At 37.1% G+C, this 22,245-nt stretch overlaps 1 protein-coding gene and 2 pseudogenes across 1 annotated transcript; 1 reads left to right on the forward strand and 2 right to left on the reverse strand.

Moving 5' to 3' along the window:
• The first annotated feature begins 5,649 nt into the window (after nucleotides 1-5,649).
• On the forward strand, nucleotides 5,650-10,709 carry LOC109018576 (annotated as a pseudogene).
• Nucleotides 6,357-6,781, reverse strand: LOC109018567 (annotated as a pseudogene).
• Nucleotides 10,710-10,944: 235 nt separating the features above from the next.
• Nucleotides 10,945-21,006, reverse strand: LOC109018557 (protein NETWORKED 1D-like). The gene is made up of 4 exons (XM_019000722.1): nucleotides 20,786-21,006; nucleotides 20,001-20,241; nucleotides 13,724-18,909; nucleotides 10,945-12,448 (listed from the first exon to the last, which is right to left on the reverse strand). The coding sequence occupies exons 2-4, from the start codon at nucleotides 20,101-20,103 to the stop codon at nucleotides 11,255-11,257; spliced, it is 6,483 nt and encodes a 2,160-aa protein (XP_018856267.1). The 5' UTR covers nucleotides 20,104-20,241; nucleotides 20,786-21,006; the 3' UTR covers nucleotides 10,945-11,254.
• Nucleotides 21,007-22,245: the final 1,239 nt, after the last annotated feature.

Here is a 22,245-nt window from a genome sequence, read left to right on the forward strand (position 1 = left end):
TTGGGTCTCTCTTCTCTAGTTGGTAGATCCAAAGTGGCTTCTTTCTATGTTATTGATAGAGTGAGGAGTAAATTGGAGAATTGAAAAACAAAATTTCTTTCCATGGCCGGGAAGGAAATTCTTATCAAAGTAGTTTTGCAAGCTATCCCTACCTACAGTATGAGTGTATTTTTATTGCCTAAATCTATGTGTAAGAACCATTACTCTTTGATCTCTAGTTTCTATTGGGGTCACCAAGATAATTGCTCTAGGATTCATTGGTAAGAAACATGGAGGACTTGGATTTAGGGATTTAGATATTGCTTTAACTTAGCTCTCTTGGCTAAGCAAGCTTGGAGAATGTTGAATTCCCCACATTCCTTTTCAAGAAGGATTTTCAAAGCCAAATACTTTCCTTATTCAACTATCACATCAGCTGTATTGGGATCGAAGCCTTCCTTTATTTGGAGAAGTATTTGGCAAGCAACCAAACTACTCAATGAGGGACATATATAGAGGGTTGGATATGGCAAACAAGTTCCTATCTGGAAGGATAAATGGCTGCCATGATCAAGCTCCTATAGAATACAATCCCCTGTGAACACTCTATCTAAAGATGCCTTGGTTGTAGAACTAATTGATACACAGGAAGATTGGTGGAGTATGGATCTTATTCAATTTGTATTTACTTAGGAAGACATTTAACAACTTTTAAACATTCTAGTGACTTCAACAGCTATTTCAGACAAGCTTGTGTGGAGTGGAACTTCCAATGGGCACTTTTCTGTGAAAAGTGCATACCACTTATGCATGCAACTATTTTCTTGTAGTAGGGGGAAATCTTCTAAACAAGGTGAATTCTAACTCTATGGAAGAAGATTTGATCTTTGCCTACAACTAATGCAGTTCGAGTTTTTCTGTGGCGTGTTGATACTCTTCCTACAAAATTGAATCTTTGTAAGAGAAATGTTCTTGCCGAATTTGTGTGTCCCATTTGTCTACAAGAGGATGAAACTCCTGGACATGTTCTCTGGTCCTATCCTTCAGCAAAAGATGTGTGGTTACCTGGATCTAAGGCTTTCCAAAAAACCCTTATTACTACCATTACTTTTGATACCATTTTACTTTGATGATGGAGAGGTTATCACCACAGGATCTTGTACTGTTTGCAGTAATTGCTAGATCCATCTGGTTTAGAAGAAACGCACTGATTCATGAAGGGACTTTCCTACATCCTGCTACTCTCTATAGCCATGCTCTTCAAGAATATAATGAGTATAAAGCTACTATGAGGTATCTAAGACAGCCTATCTGTCCCACACTGCCTCAAGCTCTTCATTGGGAAGCTCCTCCAGCAAAATTGGGTTCAAGCCAATTGGGATGTAGCCATCAATACTAAAAATAGAAAAATTGGTATTGGTGTTATTGTTAGGGATGGTGATGATCATATTCTTGCAAGCTTGATGAAACCTCTAACATTTTGCTTAGAACCATCTATAGCTTAAGCACGAGATCTACTAGCAGCAGCTTGTTTTTGCAAGGATATTGGCCTATAGAATGTTTTCTTTGAAGGAGACTCATCCCAAGTTATTGATGTTATTTTAGCTAAAGATGATCATGCTACTTGTTTTAGTTGTCTTACTTAAGAAATAAGAACTTTATTTGTTGAATTTGGTAATAAGACATGTCAAGAGGGTTGCAAATGGAGTAGCTCATCGACTTGCTAAAGAGGCTGTGTCTCTCACATATGAGTTGATCGATATAGATTCTACAGCTTATTGTATTTATATTCTTGTACTGGTTGAATGCCAACATTTGTGATTAATCATATATATATGTTATTCTGGTTTAAAACAAAAAATTGAGAGGGGTTTTCCATCAAATTTTTCTTAAAAATATGTTTTCTATAATTGGGACAATTGTAATAATGTTAATTTATTTCTCAACCATGCATAAAGCAACGGTTTTAGATGCCGATTTTGGGCTATCATGTAATATTTTACTTGCCAGACCTTATCATTCTTTTTTTTTTTTTTATTGGAAAAAAAAAAAAAAAAAAAAGCTTCCAACCTTCATTGCATCAAACATTACTATGGCCTATAGCCATTACATTGTTTTGGCCTACAGACATTACATGACTTTGGCCTACATTAGTTACATTAGCATGGCCTTCAACCATTGCATTAGAACAAGAACATTGTCTATGGCCTTCAGCCATGACTTGAGCTATTATACATGGGTTGATGAGATCAATCTCAATAATCTCACAACTCTGGTGAAATGCTTGTTGTGCTAACTGGTGAGCCACTTGATTTGCATTCCTCTTTACATGGTTAATCTCCTAACTTATATCAGCCAAGATAGTGTGAACATCCTCCACAAGGCATCCAACCATATCATTTTGTTGTTTATGTTGTTTTATTGCCTTTACAATTTGAATTGAGTCCCCTTCAAATACTACATTCAGCAACTAAGCTCTTTACACAAATTTGCAACTGATATTAAACCTTTAGCTTATGCTAGATTGTGAGTAAAACTGTAATGGTTGCATACATGAAGCCAGTAAATCATCTCCACAGTCTCTAACTATCACCCCAACTCCAATTTTGTTACCTCTCTCTCTCTCTGCTACATCCCAATTGATCCTGATCCAATCTATACCAGGAGGTTCCCAATGAACAGAGCACAGTTGATCCAATCTACCATAGTGTCTCGAGTTGAGTTGCTTGTTGTGCACCTGTTGGAAGTCCTAATATGCATGTGTAGCTCTATTCATCAGAATTGAAAGGGGTAGAAAACTATATTCAAATAACATTTTGTTTCTTCTTGTCCACAACAATCTGTCTATTTCTGTAAACAAGCATATTTTAGTTGTTCCTACTCTCTGAAGCATTTGCATGAAAATGTCTCCAAACCTTTCCTATGTGATTGCAGCTTTTTGAAATTTTTTGCTTTCTAACATCCATGCATCATGTGCAGATAAACAAGTCCAAAGGATATGATCTGGAGTTTCTTCAACATGTTGATAGATTGGACATAAATGCTCATTTACAATTTTCCTCTTGCATAAATTTTGTTTAGTGGGCAAAGCATCATGACATGCACGTCAAATAAACATTTTGACAGCATTTGTAGTTTGTATTTGTCATATTTGTTTCCATAATTCTATATGCTCTCCCTCTGTTGAAGTTTCCTATTTTTCTGATCTTGCCTCTGCTTACATAGGTGATAGGCACTCTTGACTGAGAAACACCCATTAGTTGTATGCTTCCAGGCCTTATCATTCTCTTTTTCCTCTATAAAATCAAATTTTTAAATATTTCAAGAATTTTTACAATTAAGAGAGATATAATACAATATATGAATTTCATTCTAATCAATGCTAGGAACCCTTACCTCCGAGTGGCATTCTATTTTCCAATTATAAAAAATGTCTGAGGTCCCAAAAATTCAAGGTGGAGTTTTGCTTCAATCTTAAAAGTTAAAAGGTCTATAGAAATAGTAGATAATTCTTGGAACTCATTTTTTACCTAAAAAATAAAAAGTAAAAATAAGAAACATATTAGCCAATTATATCATAATTTGGATGTTGAGTTGAGTTGAGATAGTTGAGTTCTTTATGAATAGTAGTGAGTTGAGATGGTGAAGTGCATTTTATGAGACCCACCTAATATGAGTTTTGATGTGTTTAGATGTTAAGATAAGTTTAGATGTATTTATAAAAAGTTGAAAAAGATTGTGGATCTTACATGTAAAGAAGTGTTGAGTTGAAAAAGATTGTGGATCTCACATATAAAAAAGTTTTGAGTTAAAATGAGTTTAATTATTTGAAAATTGAGTGCTTGGATGTTAGACTCAGCTTAAAATTAGATTGATCTCAATTCAATTCAAGTTTCAAACGGGACCTTAGACAATAACCACGGTGTTTGTTAATGGTAATTTGATTTGTAATTAAAGGAATACCGTACAAAAAATAAATTACCACCGCCTTTGTTAATGAAATTATTGTTATTTTGAATCACAGTAATTAATATGATTTATTCGTAAGTGGCATCAATCAATATAATTTATATTGAAGATAATAAACTTATTGTGTCTACAATAATTTGGTTCTTGCAACTATAATTGTAAATAAATCAACTCGAGAGGGATTGATTAATACAAATGTTTTTGGTCTCGCCATTAAAATCGGCTTCCAATTTCTTGGAAATTCTAAGCTTCACGGTAGTCTTGGATCGTGAGTCAACAATCGATCGATGAGAGCCTCTTCGGACAGGACGTGGTGTAAATATAGGATTTATACCCTTCAATAAAACACAACCACGTCAGTCTTCTTATTTTATTACTGTAAACGAAACTCCAGCCAAGCAAATGATAAGTGTGTGGACCGGTCAAGCTCTCTCCCCCATTGCTCTCAAGCTCTCTCTCTCCCCAAGTTCTCTCTCCTCAAGCGCATTGTTCAAGCTCTCTACCCCTTCACTCAATTCTTGTGAGTTGAGATGCAACAATTTCATTTCTTTTAGTCGAAACTCTAGCAAGTTCTTTTTCATTTCTTTCTACGCTTCTGATTCCCAATTCCTAAATTCACTTTCTATTGAATTAATCTACTTTGTGTGGCAAGACAATCCTTTCACATTCTCTGCTAAGAAGTTTCGGGCTGATGGATGAGAGAGAGAGAGATTTCGGGGAGAAAGAGAGTTTGCTGAGAGTGAGGGGCAGAGAGATTGCTGAGAGAATATGTTAGTATTATTAGGCCCCTGGTTCTACGGTAATATTATGGGATCATTGACGTGTCTGTCTCTTATTTGAGGGTGTAAAACTCATATTTTCACCTCATCCAATTGACACATGGCATATTGATGTCACACTATAATTCTTTTATTAATTTTTAAAAAATATTTTAACCACAAGATAATTATACAAAAATAAATTTATAAATAGATATAAATTGATATAATATATTAGATTGTAAAGTTATTTTAAAATAAAGTAGATTTAATGCATCACGTGAAGTCATATTAATTTATGAGTTTTTATTTATATAATTTATTTATGTTTGTAGAAATTCTCTTAATGTTTTAATTAAAATTAGTTTAAAATTTTGATATTGGGTTGTAAAAAAAGTAAGAGTTATTCTATTTAACAGTTTTACACCTTATGTGAATTTTTATATTTTTTTTTTCTCTTGACAAGTGTGGTGTAAGATTGTTGAGTATATTTTTTTTTTCTAATAATAATTTTACAATCAACTCAAATACAAGATTACTATAAAAATAATTTATGTAATCGAAATTAAATATTTCGTGAATCTCAAAATTAATTGAAAAATAAATAAGCTGGACAATAACTTATATTTGAATAAAAATAAAATTAAAGAATTGATATTTGTCAAGTTTTGTATAATTTTTTTAAAAAAAAAATTGAATAAATTTGATATTCATATAAAAATATACTTTCCCTACGTAAACTTGATGCATGCATTCGAATAAAAAATAAATAGAACCTGTTGATTTTGTAATTGGGAAAAAACCCCACCGAAGACACTCTTCAAAACCCAAAGCTACACTTTCCCTCATTTTCTCGACTCCCAAACATTTTCTGATTGGATCACCCTTTTTTCTTTATTTCCTTTCCCTTACTACACTTTCACACAGAGCACAGGTACAAAGTTTTCCCACCATCCAAACCGTGGGCGAATCCTCTTCTCATCCATGGCGCCTCACAAGAAATCTAAGAAAAGCAAAAGGGAACTAAAAAAATTTAAGAAACGCAAAAACGTAAATGGTGTGGTTCCCGTAGAACCCAAAACCATTGAATCCGACTGGTGGGACACTTTCTGGCACAAGAACTCTTCAACCCAAGGTTTCATTTTGCTCTCACTCACTCTCTCCTTTCTTTCTGATCTCTGCGTTTTAGAGGAAATTGGCCTCATGGGCATTCATATTTTGAGGTAAATTTATGTTTTTTGATCGTGATTTTCTTCATATATGATGGTTTTTACGGTTTTACATTTTGATAACTGGTGTGACGAACTCAGATATGCGGATTTTGGTCGGTCTGAGAATTTCCAAAAATTGCAGCATTTTTTTAACAAACAAAAATCATTCGTATTAGATGCAGAAACCACATTTCAGAATGCCAAAGATGAACCACGCTCAAATACAATTCAACAAATAGCACTCCTACCATAAACACAGACTCAAAACAGACATAAAAGGTTAGCCCATATTTCCTTACGTAGCTAGCTTGCTGATCTAAGCAGACTTCTACATTGAAATTGGAAAGTCTACACTAACAAATACTGAAATGATTCGCTAACTAAACACATTAAGCTATAGTTAAGATCTTCTTCCTTTTTTCTGAATTTGTCGCAAAAGAGCCTATTTTTAGAGGTTCTTTTTGCTGATGAGGGACTTGTGAGTGTGGGGGACGACTCCACCTCCATCAATAGTTTCTCTGATCAGCGTGTCGAGCTCCTCCTCTCCTCTGATTACCAGCTTCAAATCCCTGGGTGTCATTCTCTTCACCTTCAAATCTTTGTTTGCATTTCCAGCCAGCTCGAGCGCCTCTGCAGTCAGGTACTCCAGAATTGAAGCCAAGTAAACAGCAGCAGTTGCCCCAACACGGCCATTCACAGAGATCCTCGTTTTCAGGTGCTGATGAATCCAACCCACAGGAAACTAACTTCTGGACGGGAAGACTTGGAAACGGGTCCTTTCTTGTCCTTGTTAGCTGCGGTGGTCTGGACTGCCAATTGGCCCTTCCCTCCTTTCCCCGCCATTGCTTACCTGAGAGTGTTGGAGAGGGAAGAGGTGAAAATTGCAGCATTAAATGGTGGCATTTGTGTAACGCCCCGACCCCGAGGGTCCGGAGAGTTAACTCATAAACCTGATAATCAGCTCTAACAAGGCTAGAGTACTCCCAAAATCAATAATATATCCATTTTCTCAAAACTCAAATCGAACGTAAATACTTCAATTAAACACATCAAATAGTTCATTTATCCAATATTCAATCCAAATAACCCAAATATAATCAACTCTTCTTCTTGTCTCAAATAACAACTAAAAATAATAAAACATTAACATAAATCTCCATAAACCGTCTAAATCGATTGAAGCAACTTAAGAAAATAATTAGTCTCTAACACCAACACTAGTAACATGAGATATCCAACCACAAATTAGTGCTAATCTTCTCCATAGACTCTAATACTGATCCTCAGCTGAACCATCGATGTCATCTGAAATATTATGAAGATTAACGGGGTGAGTTATCAACAACTCAGCAAGCAAGGAGCATATACCAGCATGTAAACATGAGCATTTATAACATTTGATAAGCCGAACAAAACATTTACTTTCAGAATGCAGAAACAAAACTTTTACAAAACATTAGAGCGAAGTTTTCAGAAAATAAACTTATTCCAAAAAGAACTTCCGTTGGCATTTCTAAACTGAAACATTATAATCTTATCTCATCTCTTAGATCACATCGGGACAATACCATGTTTAACCCCCGTGGTAGGGTTATAGATCACCATTATACCCGTGGCTGGGCCATATTCCATGTTTCACCCCCGTGGTAGGGTTATAAACCACCATTATACCCGTGGCTGGGCCATTTTCCATGTTTCACCCCCGTGGTAGGGTTATAAACCACCATTATACCCGTGGCTGGGCCATTTTCCATGTTTCACCCCCGTGGTAGGGTTATAAACCACCATTATACCCGTGGCTGGGCCTTAACAGAAACAGAACGGATTTCATCGAAAATCCGGTTACAATCATATACAGAATCAGAACATCATGCCAAGATTCTCAGATGATACCTCATATCAAAACAAAACATTGAAAGGCTTCAGATCATTTCACATGTTCGAGATAAACATAAACAAAATATTCTCATTTGTTCATAACAAAACTTCCAGATTTTCATATTCGCTCTTTTACATAGTTCAGAAATAAAGTACACAAAACTTGCTCATGTCTACACTAGTCATGACAGAAAAACATTTTCCTTATATAGAATTTATGCATATGCAGAATAAACATTTGAGGTTGTTTTCAGATCATCTCTTTCAAAAATAAACACATTTATTCTCAAAGTCAACCTCCTTTCATTTATTTTATGTAAAACTAGTATATAAACCCCGCTTACCTGATTTCTTCGAATTATCAACACCTTGAGCCGGAACTCTAAAAGTAACACCACCTAAACAAAAGAACATATATCCAACATTTAATAACCAATCTAGTAGCCTGCTATTTAATGAATAAAAAAATCAAACAGTCCCTTCACAGCTCCATAACTATCTAACAATTAAATCCGAACAACTCTCTTCAACCCATTTGCAATTGAAACCCAAAACATCCACACCTTTTAATAATACCAACCGACTATAATCATTTCCAAAATCAACCACAGCAACTCTAATAATTAACACATAATCCAATCCAAACTTCGCTTCCAAACTTCGAATAAAACCATTTCAGTGCCCGCATCAATACTCTACTCATTCAACAATTCAAAACTTGTAGAAAAATTCAATACCACTAGTTCCAAAAGACCCGTCATTTCACACCAAAAAGTCTCAAGTAATACTTCAAAAACCGACTCACAAAACACCCAAAATTATACTCCTCCACCTCCATAATTCCAATACACTTCACTGTTTCAGCAATTAAAACAACAGCAAAAAAAAAATAAACGCTCAAAATTCATCTACTGAAATTACTAATGGTCTGCGCATAGAGGAAGAAAAATAAGTCTAAGTGTGATGCACGGTCAACCAACCAGTGCATGCGTGAAACAGACAAACGAAGGAAAGGGAAAAAAAAATTAGTTACCGAAAGGAAAAATAAATTCAAGCGCCCAGACTTGATGCCCACGGACTACTTCGAAGAACTAAAGAAAACCGAGACCCACGGGGATGGAAATATCCAGTAACTGCAGACCGAAAATGCAGAACGAAGGAAATCAGCGGAAGGAGAAGAAAACAGTGAGAACCCGATTGAGAAGTCTGCAAAGAAATGAGTAAAAACCGAACCTTGAGTGTGAAAGGAGATGATAAGCAACCGCTGGAGTCGTGGGTTGGTGCGCACGGTTGAGAGAGATCCGGAAATGCAGAGCAGAGGGGAAGGCAACGCGAAGAAGAAAAACAGTGCAAGGGAATTAATCCCTTCACCCAAGCGACGCCGTTCGGTCTCACTAAAACTACTCAAGAGCTGGGCTTCTCCAATGGGCTGGGCCTCACCAACGGGCTGGGCCTAAGCCCGGTTATTACAATTTGAATGTGAGTTTGGATTCCTAAGTACCGATAAAATTTGCAACCTAGGCAGAATTAGGTTTGGTTCAGAAATATTGTTTTGAATTTTATATTTGTGAATCAAAATCCATGATAATTGCTGGTGTGCTGTCATTGTTTTTTCTTTTCTGTTCATGTTTGTGTAGACGCTTTCTGAATTCTTAGCTGATTGATTGTAATCAGAGCTGAGATTTTGTAATCAGTCTCTATTATATAACTCATTCCTGCAGGTTGTTTGGTCCCCAATGATGAAGTGAAGGTTTCAAGTATTTCTTCAGAGTTTCAAAGAAGACTTTTGGATACATCTGTTCTCTTGTAAGAGAAGATCTTATATCGAGGCCACCATCAGGGCTCATCAACATTGAGGGAAGGCTTCTTAGCGTTGAAAAACAGGTTGCGATTGCCTTGAGAAGGTTGGCATCTGGTGAGTCCCAAGTGTTAGTTGGGGCTGCATTGGGGTTGGCCAGTCCACGGTTTCTCAGGTGACATGGAGATTTATCGAAGCACTGGAAGAACATGCCAAGCATCATCTGAAGTGGCCTGATTCCAATAGAGTGGAGGAAATCGAGTCCAAATTTGAAGCATCCTTTGGGCTGCTGAATTGTTGTGGAGCCATTGATGCAACGCACATCATCATGACCCTTCGAGCTGTACAAACCTCAGATGATTGGTGTGACCCAGAGAATAATTACAGCATGCTCTTGCAGGGAATTGTCGATCATGAAATGAGATTCCTTGATATTGTTACAGGTTGGCCGGGGGGAATGATGGTTTCTAGGCTATTGAAGTGTACTGGATTCTTCAAACTCTGTGAGGGCGGAGAGCGTTTGAATGGAAATGTAAGAACTTTATCTGGAGGAGTGGAAATTAGAGAATTTATAGTTGGCGGGGGTGGGTACCCTCTTCTTCCTTGGCTCTTAACTCCTTACGAAACTGACGGTCTCTCAGCATCCATGTCCACTTTCAATGCCATGGATGAGGCTGCAAGATTGCTTGCAGTGAGAGCATTCTCACAGGTAAAGGGTAGTTGGAGAATTCTTATTAAGGTAATGTGGAGACCTGATAAGCGAAAATTGCCAAGCATTATCTTGGTATGTTGCTTACTACACAATATTATAATCGACTGTGGAGATAATTTACTTCCATGATGTAGCTTTGTCTGGTCATCATGACTCGGGATATGGAGAACAGTTCTGTAAGTAAGCTGATCCATTGGGAAGGACACTGAGGGAAAAGCTGGCCAAATACTTCCACAATGGCAAAGAGATAGCTCCATCAAAGTAATCTGTTTCCATTCTTTGCACAGTACTAGTTCAACCTCCGGAATCTGGTTTCTTGTAAAGCTTCATTAAGACGTAAATCATTTTGTTCTTGAAGTGCCATTTGGTTTTCTAAACATAAATTACATTATGTTTTCCTATCTTTTTTCAGAAAATGTCGGGATCACAGATTCTTTGCATCTTAGAGGATCAGTTTTGTATGGTGTGGATTTAATCTCATTCGAACAACTACTGTAATAAAGTATAGAGGTTTCGTATGATCAATTTAAATCATTTGAGAATTATCCAGTTCCCAGTTGTTCACATGACCACTGTCAGTAAGATAACTGCAGTCCTACCCTCTTTGTGGTTTCTTTGTAGTGTTTCGGCATGCGAGACGTGCAACATTCAATGAACTCAATGCATAGGACAACTTTGGTAACCTTGAAGAAGATGGGTTTGCACCCAAGTTACTTATACAAGATAGAAAATTGGGGTGGGGCGAATCATGCTCCATAAGAGCAGAATCCGTAAAATTATATGGTTCTGAAATTTACAGCAGGATTTCTGAGACAAAGAAGACGATTCTGTCTACAAAACAAAGTAAAACATGTGGGCCTAACATCTCGATGAATGAAACTCTATAGGGAATGAAACTAATATCTCAATTATTTTCATCCCCAATAAATGCAGAATAATTTTAACTGCTTCAATCGCCATTGGTTGGAGGTCGGACACATGCACAAAAGGTCGTTTTCTTTCTCCTCTGGTTGGTTCTTACCCCACCATAGAGATAATCTCGCAGGAGAACTTTAGGTTTTCGGTCAGTGATTCTTGTTTTCCCTTGCATTTCCTTCTCGTCATCAAGCTTCAGCAGAAGAAACTGTACTTTCTGCACCTCCAACTGCAACTGACCGATTTTTTCAGACCCTCTTTGTGCTTCGTCAGAAAATTTTCTCCTGGCATTCACACTCTCATCTGAGTCTAGTGTAGAAACTCCATCAAAAGATAGGGAACTATTTTCTACTGTCTTGATCAATTTGCGATTTACATCAAACAACTTAATGATGGATTCCTCAGCTTCACCCAGCTGCCCCTTGATTGTATCACATTGAACACCTTTATCCTTCCTACTTTTCTCAGTATTCTCTACCTTCCTTTTTAAATCTTCCACTGTGATTTGCAGGTTTGTCAACTTTTGTGCATCAGAATCAAGTCTTTCTAAAATCTTCCTCTTATTCCCTCTCTGACGGGGCTCAGCAAGTCTCCCAGATATTTCTAACTTGTCCACAGCCAACTCCTTCTCGAGTAATGACTCTGAAGGGGTGCGTGAAGGTTTGTGCTCCTTGACTGGTTCAATCTGATTGTGGGGTTGTGCCATAGCCCCCTTCTGACCCTTGCCAACCATCGGGTCAATGCTGCCATCCCGGTCAGTGGTTTCCCATAACTTAAGCATCTGATCAGCCTCTGCAGTTTCTCTCCTGCTTATACCATAAGATGAACACTCTGATATCTGATCAAGCATGATGTCTTTAGTCAGAACTTCATTTCTTGCATCAGAGACCTCCCGTGTCTGCATCCCCTGACTCAGACCATTATCATGCACCCTTTTCCCTTCAGGTTGGTGTGGAGTAACATGCTTGCTTGCTTGAGCATTTTCTTGACTCGAGTGACTCTGAAGTTTCAACTCTTCGATTTCCCTCATTGCAGCCTCTAGCTTGCCATTAGCATTTAGTTGTTCCAGCGTTGCCAGCCTTTCCATTTCCACCACTGCCTTTTCAATAGCTTCCACCCTCCTTTGCAAATTCTGCAAGTCTGACAATTCGTCTGGCACCATGGTAATTCCATTTCCATCCATATGTTGATAGATTTCAGCATGTGGGCGATTCACCAAAAGAACATCCTACAGACAAGTAGAAAATAAGCAGTGGGGTTAGGATTTTCCCTCGGTGGATGTTGAATCTAAATAGATTAATAAATAATAAATTACAATACTTGAATTCTTTTCAAAAAAACAAATAAGAACTCTATTAAATCAACGTTAAAAAAAAAACTATTCTCTACTAGTTTGCATCGTTCACAAGACATGGTTCACTATTAAACAACCTAATACCAAGAAATTAGTTATTCAAAAACTAAATATTAAAGTCCAAGAAGAATCAATTTCAGCTATCTATAGTAAATATAATTTCAATTAAACTAAATAAATCGTGAAAGGAAAATTATGCTAAACTATAACTGGGTGGTGCCAAAGGTAGTGGCAATGCCATTTCTAAAACGGAGGAGAATCGGTGAAAGACAGGCAATAGAGCATTTGTACATTTTCATCATATGCTCGACACAATAGGCAAGTCTGCCATGACTATGAACCATTGTTTGACGAACAATCAAATAAATGAATATCAGTTTAGAAAATATGAGAATTTTTTTCTGGAAAAGTTTTAAAAATAATAATTAAAGTTTCCCACTAGGACTTTTTGCCCTTGCTAATTCTTCTCCAGCGACTGCACATGAAAGAGATGGGGGACCCAAATTGCAAGGAGAGCTATTTTTTTTTTGAAAGTAAAGTACTGATAAAAAATTGCTTCAGTGCCTTCACAAAATCATTTCAAAATCTATCATATACTTGATATATGCCCCCAAACCTCCACGAATTTCAGTCGGGCCAATTATCCCCCACTCAGCATGATGTGGCTCCTCACTAAAAATAACCAATGAACATTATAAGACGCAAAACCACAGGGCAGAGTTGGAGACAAATTTAACATTGAACATTAGATGAGCCCCAAAACCTCATAAGTATAGTTAGGGGCAAAGGGAGAAAAAAATGAAAAAAAAAAAAAAACTTTTCCACTATGTCATAAGTTGTCCCCTACGTGCTAAACCAAAAGAATTAAAAAAAGATCCAGCTTACTTTTAAAGGTTCTTACATGATTAAACACCTCCAACTCAAGCATTAATTCTACAAATATTCTAAGCTAATCATTGAGCAGAGATGGGAAAGTAAAAGCCATGCTAGTGGAATGTTCAATTGTAGCTTTAAGAACCAAACATGTGACAATAGATAAAATTGGTGAAGATCAATCCAGTTCTGCAAATAAATATAATTAAGCATTTACGAAACGGTTAGTATCACCTTGGTCTAAAGAACTGAGTTAAGTGGTGCGATGGAAATTACCTTTGCCTTTTCATTTCCAACTGCAGAAAGCCTACTATGAAGAAGTGTATGCTTCTCCAGAGAAGATACGCTATGTTTAACAGAGATAACAGCATGGGTATAAGCGGCCAACTGAGCTTGTAGTACTCCGTTTTCACCTTCCAAGGTGCCAACTCTTTCTTTCAGCAATTCAATCTCCGTATCTTTGCAATTACTCCTATTTTCAAGTCTCTCACATGCACTAGTTAGCTCATGAATCCTTCCTTCAAACAACACTTCACGGACACTGGAGATTTGCAGTTCAGCAAAAAATGCAGCAGCCTGACTCTCCCACAGTTTAATCTCCTCTGTTCCCTTTCGCGTTTCAGAATTCAAGCTTTCTTCTAGTCCTTCATTTTCACCTTCCAAGGTGCTAATTCTTTCTTTCAGCCATCCAATCTCCTCATCTTTGCAATTACTCCTATTTTCAAGGCTCTCACATGCAATAGCTAGGTCATGAATTCTTCCTTCAAACAACACTTCACGGACACTGGAGATTTGCAGTTCAGCAAAAAATGTGGCAGCCTGACTCTGCCACAGTTTAATCTCCTCTGTTCCCTTTCGCATTTCAGAATTCAAGCTTTCTTCCAGTCCTTCGTTTTCACCTACCAAGGTGCTAACTCTTTCTTTCAGCAATTCAATCTCCTTATCTTTGCAATTACTCCTATTTTCAAGGCTCTCACATGCAATAGCTAGGCCATGAATCCTTCCTTCAAACAACACTTCGCGGACACTGGAGATTTGCAGTTCAGCAAAAAATGCGGCAGCCTGACTCTCCCACAGTTTAATCTCCTCTGTTCCCTTTCGCATTTCAGAATTCAAGCTTTCTTCCAGTCCTTCGTTTTCACCTTCCAAGGTGCTAACTCTTTCTTTCAGCAATTCAATCTCCTTATCTTTGCAATTAATCCTATTTTCAAGGCTCTCACATGCAATAGCTAGGTCATGAACCCTTCCTTCAAACAACACTTCAACGACACTGGAGATTTGCAGTTCAGCAAAAAATGTGGCAGCCTGACTCTCCCACATTTTAATCTCCTCTGTTCCCTTTCGCATTTCAGAATTCAAGCTTTCTTCCAGTCCTTCGTTTTCACCTTCCAGGGTGCTAACTCTTTCTTTCAGCAATTCAATCTCCTTATCTTTGCAATTACTCCTATTTTCAAGGCTCTCACATGCAATAGCTAGGTCATGAATCCTTCCTTCCAACAACACTTCACGGACACTGGAGATTTGCAGTTCAGCAAAAAATGTGGCAGCCTGACTCTCCCACAGTTTAATCGCCTCTGTTCCCTTTTGCATTTCAGAATTCAAGCTTTCTTCCCTAATTGTGGCGCCCCTAAGTTCTTCACACAGTCTGCACAGGTCAGACTCCAATTTCTGATTCACTTCACGTACACATCCCATCTCCTTACTCTGATCGTCATTATCAGCAGATAATTTCAGAATCTGCTTCTCCTGATCTTTGATTATCAATTTAGCCTCATCATACTTATCCTTAAGATCCCCCACTAATTTATGCAACTCTCTTTTCTCATTTTCAGTTGCACTGAATATCTGCTCTGCTTCCAAAAGCTCATTTTCTTTCCGAGACAATAGATCCTTCCCGTGTGCAATTTCAAATCTTAATTGATCACTAAAAGATTTAAGTGATGCAAACTCAGTCTCTGACTCATTCAATGACTCCTTGAGGTTTAAATTTTCCGTTTCTACATCTTCTAATTTCCCCTCCATTAATCTTTCCTTCTCTTCAAGGTCATTATTGATACAACAAAGTTTATCCAGTTCTTCAGTCAGCTCTTTCACTTCTGAAAACTTTTCAATGACCATATTATTAAAAATCAAAGAAATATTGCACTGAGACATTATTTCACCAAATAAGACCCAGTTAGCTTCTTCTAGGTCACTTTTTTCTCCCACCAACTCAAATGCTTCCTTCATCAAGGAATTTTTCTCTCCCAGCACCTTGAAATAATCTTCTTGTAAGTTCCGATTGGTTCTTTGCAAGTCCATCAACTGGCCACGCATATTCTCTGTTTCAGTTATCAACTCCTCGATTCTGTGATCTCCCTCCATTACTTTCAACCTCAATTTTTCATTCATCCCCAAAAGTTTTTCGATCTCCATCTGCAACTCAGAGAACTGCTCAGACCGAATCCTGAATTCCCCAGCAAGGTTGTCCCTTTCTGTCATAACATTTACTGCATCTACTTTCAGTTGCCTCAGCAGCGTAACAAGAACTGACTTCTCAATTAGTAGCAGCTGATTTTCATCATAACTCCTAGAGATAGAATCCTGTTTCTCTTGAAGCTTGCTCAGTATGTGTCTCAGAAGTGCTTCATCTTGGTTGACCTTATTTTCAAACATATGGTCTGCGTCAATCTCAAGAGTTTTTAAAACCTGATACAGCCCCATCCTTAAATTTATCATTTGTCCAAACAAGGACTTCAATTCCGCCTGTTGTTCAAGATTTTCATGCTCTAGTTCAGAAATGAGTTTTCCCGATAATTTGGATGCCTCCAAGATATTTTGGCACTCAATCAAAAGAGAGACAATTTTTTTTTCAAGATCACGTACACTTTTCTGCAAGATGAAGATCTCAATCTGAGCACTGAAAGTTTTGTCTTGCTGCTCTTCATATTCTTTCTTCCTGCACTGCCCTTCTTCTTCTAGAACATGGATCTGTAATTCCATGCCAGCCAACCGTTTTTCACTTGAGCTTGAAAAGCTGGCATGTTCTTGCTGTGCAGCGTCCAGGGAAGCCTGCAGTTCTTCTACTTTACGAAGTGAGCATTCTCTCTCATTCTCAAGATCAGAGTGCTTGTGTTCAAGTTCTGAAAAACTTTTCTCCAGATCTTCCAGTCTTTGCTTAGTGACATCCAGCTGAGAAACTAAGCTTCCGTGCTCAGTGACCAGGCCAGACTTCTCCTTATCAAGCAACAGATATGAATCTTCTAAGCTCTTGGATTTTACCCTCAATACTTCAAGTTCAGCATTTGCATCACAAAGGGAATTCTCAAGAAAGTTGTTTTTCTCGGAGAGTTTCTCCAAATTTTCAGCTGTACTCTGTAATTGAGAAATCAAGGTAGCCTTCTCATCTACAAGAGTGGATTTCTCTCCCAAAAGAGTTTGGCAGGATTCTTCCAATGTTTTGACTTTCTCTTTAACCCCTTCTAACTCAACATGCAAATCTGAGAGGGAATTCTCCAAAGCAACATTTTTCTCGAGAAGTTTCTCCATGATTTCCAACTTTTCCAACAGAAGAACTTTTTCGCTGTTCTCTGCCTCACACATCTCTTTCAGTTCTGAGTTCTCCACCTGCAACTCCTTCACAGATGACCCAAAGCACTCTGAATCATAGCCTACTGACTCCACCTGGTCCATCACAGTCAAGTGTTTCTTGTTCAGCTCATTAAGTTCTTCTCTCAGACAGTATATTTCTTGCTGAAGAGCATTTCTTTGGTCCACTCGAAGTTCAACCTCCTCTTCAAGTTTCCCTATTGTCTCCCTCAAACTTAAGATCTCATCTTGCAGATTTTTAATTGAGACAACTGAAGACAAATTGAGCTCATTCAGGCTCTTGTTCTCCTCCTTAGCCCTCTGGACTTCATCCTCTAAACCTTGATTACAAGTTTCCATTTCCTTCAGCATTTGGGTCCTATTTTGAAGTTCTTCACCCAGAGATCTCAGTTCTTCCTGAGATTCAGCATGTAAATGCTGCAGAGTTTGGAAAGCAGTTTCAGCCTCCACGAATCGCAAACGCTCTTCCTGTATGCAACTCCAAAGTCTACCTAATTCCTTCTGCTTCTCCGTAAGTTCTTCACTTTGAGACCCCATCTTCTCCACCAAAGACTCCAACTCAGACTGCAGAGTTTGATTTGATTTTTCCAACAGAAGACACCTTTCCTCAGCACCCTTTAGCTTCACAACTCCATCATCTATCTCACATGTTAACCTTTGGGCCTCCTCCTGTGCATAAGAGATTTTATGCTCCAGATCAGCAATAGTCTCCAAGCATTGCTGGTACTGGAGGGCAGCAGCTTCCTTCTCTTCAGTTAATCTGGCAAGTTCTTGCCTCAGGAGCTCAACTATGGTTTCAGCTTTATCAGCTCTTTCGCTAGTCATTCTGGCATTCTCGTCTGCCTGCAGTAATCTCTCCTCCAAGTTAGATATCATCTCCAAACACTGATTGTATTGAGCAAGGGCAGCTTCTTTTTCAGCTTCTACTGTTACAAGGTCTTGCTTTATGGCTTTAGCTTCAACTTCAGTTTTACTAGCACGCTCATTAAGTTCTCCAGCATCCTTCCGGGCATGAGAGACTTCATCCTCCAACTTAGATATCATTTCCATACACTGCTGGTATTGAAGAACACTAGCATCCCTTTCTGACTGTAGTTTGGAAAGGGCTTCCTTCAAAGTTTGAACTTCAGCTTCAGCTTGACTGGCTCGTTGACCAAATCCCTTGGAATCCTTCTGCGCACTAGAGACTTCTGATTCCAGAGCAGAAAATCTCTCTAGACTCTGTTGATACTGAAGTAGGGCAGCTTCCTTTTCGGCTTCTAATTTAGCAAGAGTTTCCTTTAAGGTCAAAATTTCCGTCTCAGCTTTACCCAATTGCTCAGACTGGGAAAGAACTTGAGCATTGATATGTTTGCTCCCATTATTTTGGGTGGATTGTTCTTTATCTTCTTCATCTGGAAAATTAAGGCCTTTTCTTGCCTTTCCTTCGCCAAACGAATCATTAGGCTCTTTTAGAGTTTTTCTGCTTGTCACAGTAGGTTCTTCAGTAAAAGCTCCACTCCTCTTGAAAACATGGAAAGCAGATGGAGAAAGTCCCAAAGCATCCTTTTGCAGCTCATCAGGGTAAAAAATGGAATGTATCAGGGGTGGCATTTCAGGTGTTTGAGGATCATTCTCACTTGCAGAAGAACCTGCAGGTGAGTCATCAAATGGAATTTGGTTTGGAAATGCTTCTGCCATAGTCCTATGAGCTTGGCGTAGCGCTCCAGTTGCATGATCATATTTTTCAGCCAATGCCCGGTATGCTCGGTAAAACTCTTCAACAAGTTTCATAAGCTCTGGTCGTTTCTTATAATACATCTCTGCCCTTCTTGCAAAGGAATCTGCATCTTCTTCAATAAGCTTGATCATTTGTTTGACTTTTGCATCCATATCTGTTCAAGCAGAGAAGAAATCTTTCATCAGTTGGACGGAGAGAGCACTCTCTCTAATTCCATAAAAGAAAAAAAAAGGGCTCAGAAAAGGTATAACTAAAATAGATATAGGGTGAAACATGAAAAGACCATGATCACAGCATTTGAACAAAATCAAGATGAATTTAGAATGATAATTCTGATATGATCGCAAGGACAGTCATTTCATCTGTTCTGTTTCTGTTTCCGTTACTTTTTTTTTTTATAAGTAATCAACATCCATTCCATCTTTATGTGTGATCCAGAAATTTCAATTCTCAGCAATTATAAATATTAGGTCATTTGATTAAAACTTTAGTTCTGTGGTAGGATATGGAGGCTATCGGGCCTTGGATTCATCTGCAAATAACCTGGCCAAGCTAATAATTGCAAGGACTCATAGAACAATAGAACTGATTGAATTTTTCTAGTTAAGCTACATTATTTAGAAAATTCCCGCAGCTAAGCTATAGGGACTAGTGGTTCACCTAAATAGTATGTGGTGTCCATGGCCAGAGAGGAGATAAATTAAGAGACCCTAGACCAGCAGGCTTTTCCATTTATATTTGACGAACTCACAACTACCCTTCCATATAATACTTGTTAATGCGGCTATTTCAACAGAAAATCTCATGGTGCCATGCCCATGTGCACCACATATGCAACGCTCTCAATCACGGAAATTGAATAAAAGAAGAGTAATCAGATATTTTATAACAACTGAGATGGCAACAATATGAAGTATAAAGGCAATGTCACAGGTAAAATCCTCCACAATTCCTTCAGGGGATCAAAATATTTTTAAATCCTTAAGCCATTTTGTTCAATCAACACTATAACCTCGGTTTTTTTAAATGTTTTTTTTTTTTAGAGCAGGGGCGTTAAAAATGACTTTTGATAGAAATTACTGATCCCTTTAAATTATTCTCCTTCTCTTTAACTTCTGCAAACCAAATGGAAGGATAAAAACGTTAAATATTGTAAACTGGTCTCTAGTGAGTCCAAGTTTGAGAGATCTGGAACCTATATTTAGTAGTATCTTCAACAAAAAACTGCAACAAAGAAAGCAATACCTGTAAGATTCTCTTGAAGCCATTTGGAATTTTTGGGGCTTATGTGGCTGCCCCACCACCAAGAATACTTGCGTTTCGAATCAGGATGTGACAGGGTTGCCATGAATCCAGCCAAGAACACCACCACTTCTCTTATCTGCTCTCAGTCCGATTGAAGACCAGTAATGGATCCAATTAATGGAACTGAACCCAATACCAGATGTATTATTTATTAGCTGGAGAAACCTACGTTTTTCTTGCTCTGTTCACCAAATATTAATACAGAAAAGAGAACAATTCAGCTTCAGATGAATCAGAATAATCACTCTGAGAAACCAGGTTCTCAAAAACTTAGATGAAAAGATCAGAATCAGCACGCAAAGAACCCCCGATCAATTGAACCCCAGTCAAAAACTAAGTTCAAGCAGCAATATCTATTTTAGAATCTTTCAAACTACCCGATCACAGATACACCACAAAATTAAACAAAGAAAAGAAAAAGGATCATATAAGGAAAACATGACCAAAAAACATAAATCTTACATGCTTCAGAGTTTTATCACAAATACAAACATTTGTTCGATTCATAAAAGAAATGATCATGCACACAACAACACTTTTTTTCAGAACAACCTTATGAACCAAAAACCGAAGCATACAATGCCATGAGTCCAAAAGTAAAGTAGAAACTTTTCTAAAACCCAGTAATTAATAATAAAAATATATAGCAAGACAAAAAGATTCAAAGAGTCAACCACAAGAGCAAAAAATACATATACGGTTATATGTGGCATTCAAAACGATACCATGGGCGTGGATTTCTGAAGTAAAAACTGATCATTCAGAGATCAAAAGGTTTGCCGATAGTAATCAAGTTCTGGGTTTGCTCAGGATTAGCTACTGCTACAACAGCACCTTCTGCTGCTTTTCTTCTTTCACTCTCAACCCATGTTGTTGGATCTTTCTGCCTATGCCTCAAAAATTCTCTCTCTCTCTCTCTCTCGCTTTATGTCTCTGTGTGGTACTTTTTTTTAGGCTCTCATGACTCATGAGAACTGTCAAAGAGGAAAAAGAAAAAAAATTAAAGTTGGCCGGAGACGCAGACAAACCCCACAAACATAGAAACGAAAGTTAAAATCTGTAATTAATGATTCTTTCTGGCATCGGAGTAATTATTTCCTTAAATTTGGTTTTGTTAGATTAGAGTTTTTTTTTATTATTATTATTATAAAAGGGGTTTATTTTCGAACCAAGGACTGGAATTAACTAGGTGTTCCCTCTTTGGTTTGGATTTCCGGGAAAAAAAATATTTGTTTTACCTTGTGTTTTGTTTTCCTGCATGTTTTTGAGGAAGATTGTTTTCTTACCGATGTATGTATATGTGTGTGTGATCTGTTCTTAGTTGGCAATGCGTATTTTTTAAATTGTGAGATAAAATGAGATAATTTTAAATAAAAATTTAAAATTAAATAAAATATTATTATAATATTATTTTTTAATATTATTATTATTTAAAAATTTTAAAAAATTTAATTTTTTATTATATTTTATATAAAAATTTTAAAAAAATATAATAATGAGATAAAATAAAATAATTTTTCAATCCGAACGGGCCAAAAAATAAAATATTAGATGATAAATAAAAATATAGACAGTTCTTTGACTCTTTTTCCAGTACAATGGCTCATACAAAATTTTTGTATATTTAATCAATTTTATTTTCATAAGTTTCCACACTAATTATGAAATATTTTTACAAGTCAACCTAAGAATTGTTATTTATCATGATCCTGTAATTGTATTCTTGTTCGAGTTCTACTATATACTTTTATTTTTAAAAAAAAAGTAATGCTTCTGAAAAAAAATTATTTATTATGAAAATCACTTTATATATTTAAAACAATCTCAGCTATAATTAAAACAAATTTTCATTGATTTGACAATGTTTTTTTAATTGTTAAAAGGGCATAAAGTATAATAAAACTATCATAGTTTGTTTGACTTTATATTAAAAAGTGGCCTGTTGCTTTCAAAACAAGTTTAAAACAAGTAAAATGTCTCATTAGCATGTTAACCTGGCAACTCCAGTCTTCTAAAGTAATTTCATTTTCTTTTTTTAAAAAAATGTTTTCTGAATTAATTTATGTTTATGAAAATAATAATTTAGGAATAAACAAATAAACATGTGTACGGAGAAGAGAAGAGAAGAGAAGAGATAAATCCTGCTCAGCGCACACGTGAAACTTCATTGCAAAAAAGCTAAACC

This window comes from Juglans regia, chromosome 11 (genome assembly GCF_001411555.2).
Source record: "Juglans regia cultivar Chandler chromosome 11, Walnut 2.0, whole genome shotgun sequence".
Lineage (NCBI taxonomy): Eukaryota > Viridiplantae > Streptophyta > Magnoliopsida > Fagales > Juglandaceae > Juglans > Juglans regia.

Bases quoted from the DNA above. Each gene is read 5' to 3' on its own strand.
- LOC109018557 (XM_019000722.1), bottom strand. From the start codon at position 20,103: ATGGCAACCCTGTCACATCCTGATTCGAAACGCAAGTATTCTTGGTGG. The intron at 18,910-20,000 runs GTATTGCTTTCT...CTGCTTGAACAG, and splicing joins GCTTCAAGAGAATCTTACAG to ATATGGATGCAAAAGTCAAA. The intron at 12,449-13,723 runs GTAATTTCCATC...ACTTGTCTGTAG, and splicing joins TTGGAAATGAAAAGGCAAAG to GATGTTCTTTTGGTGAATCG.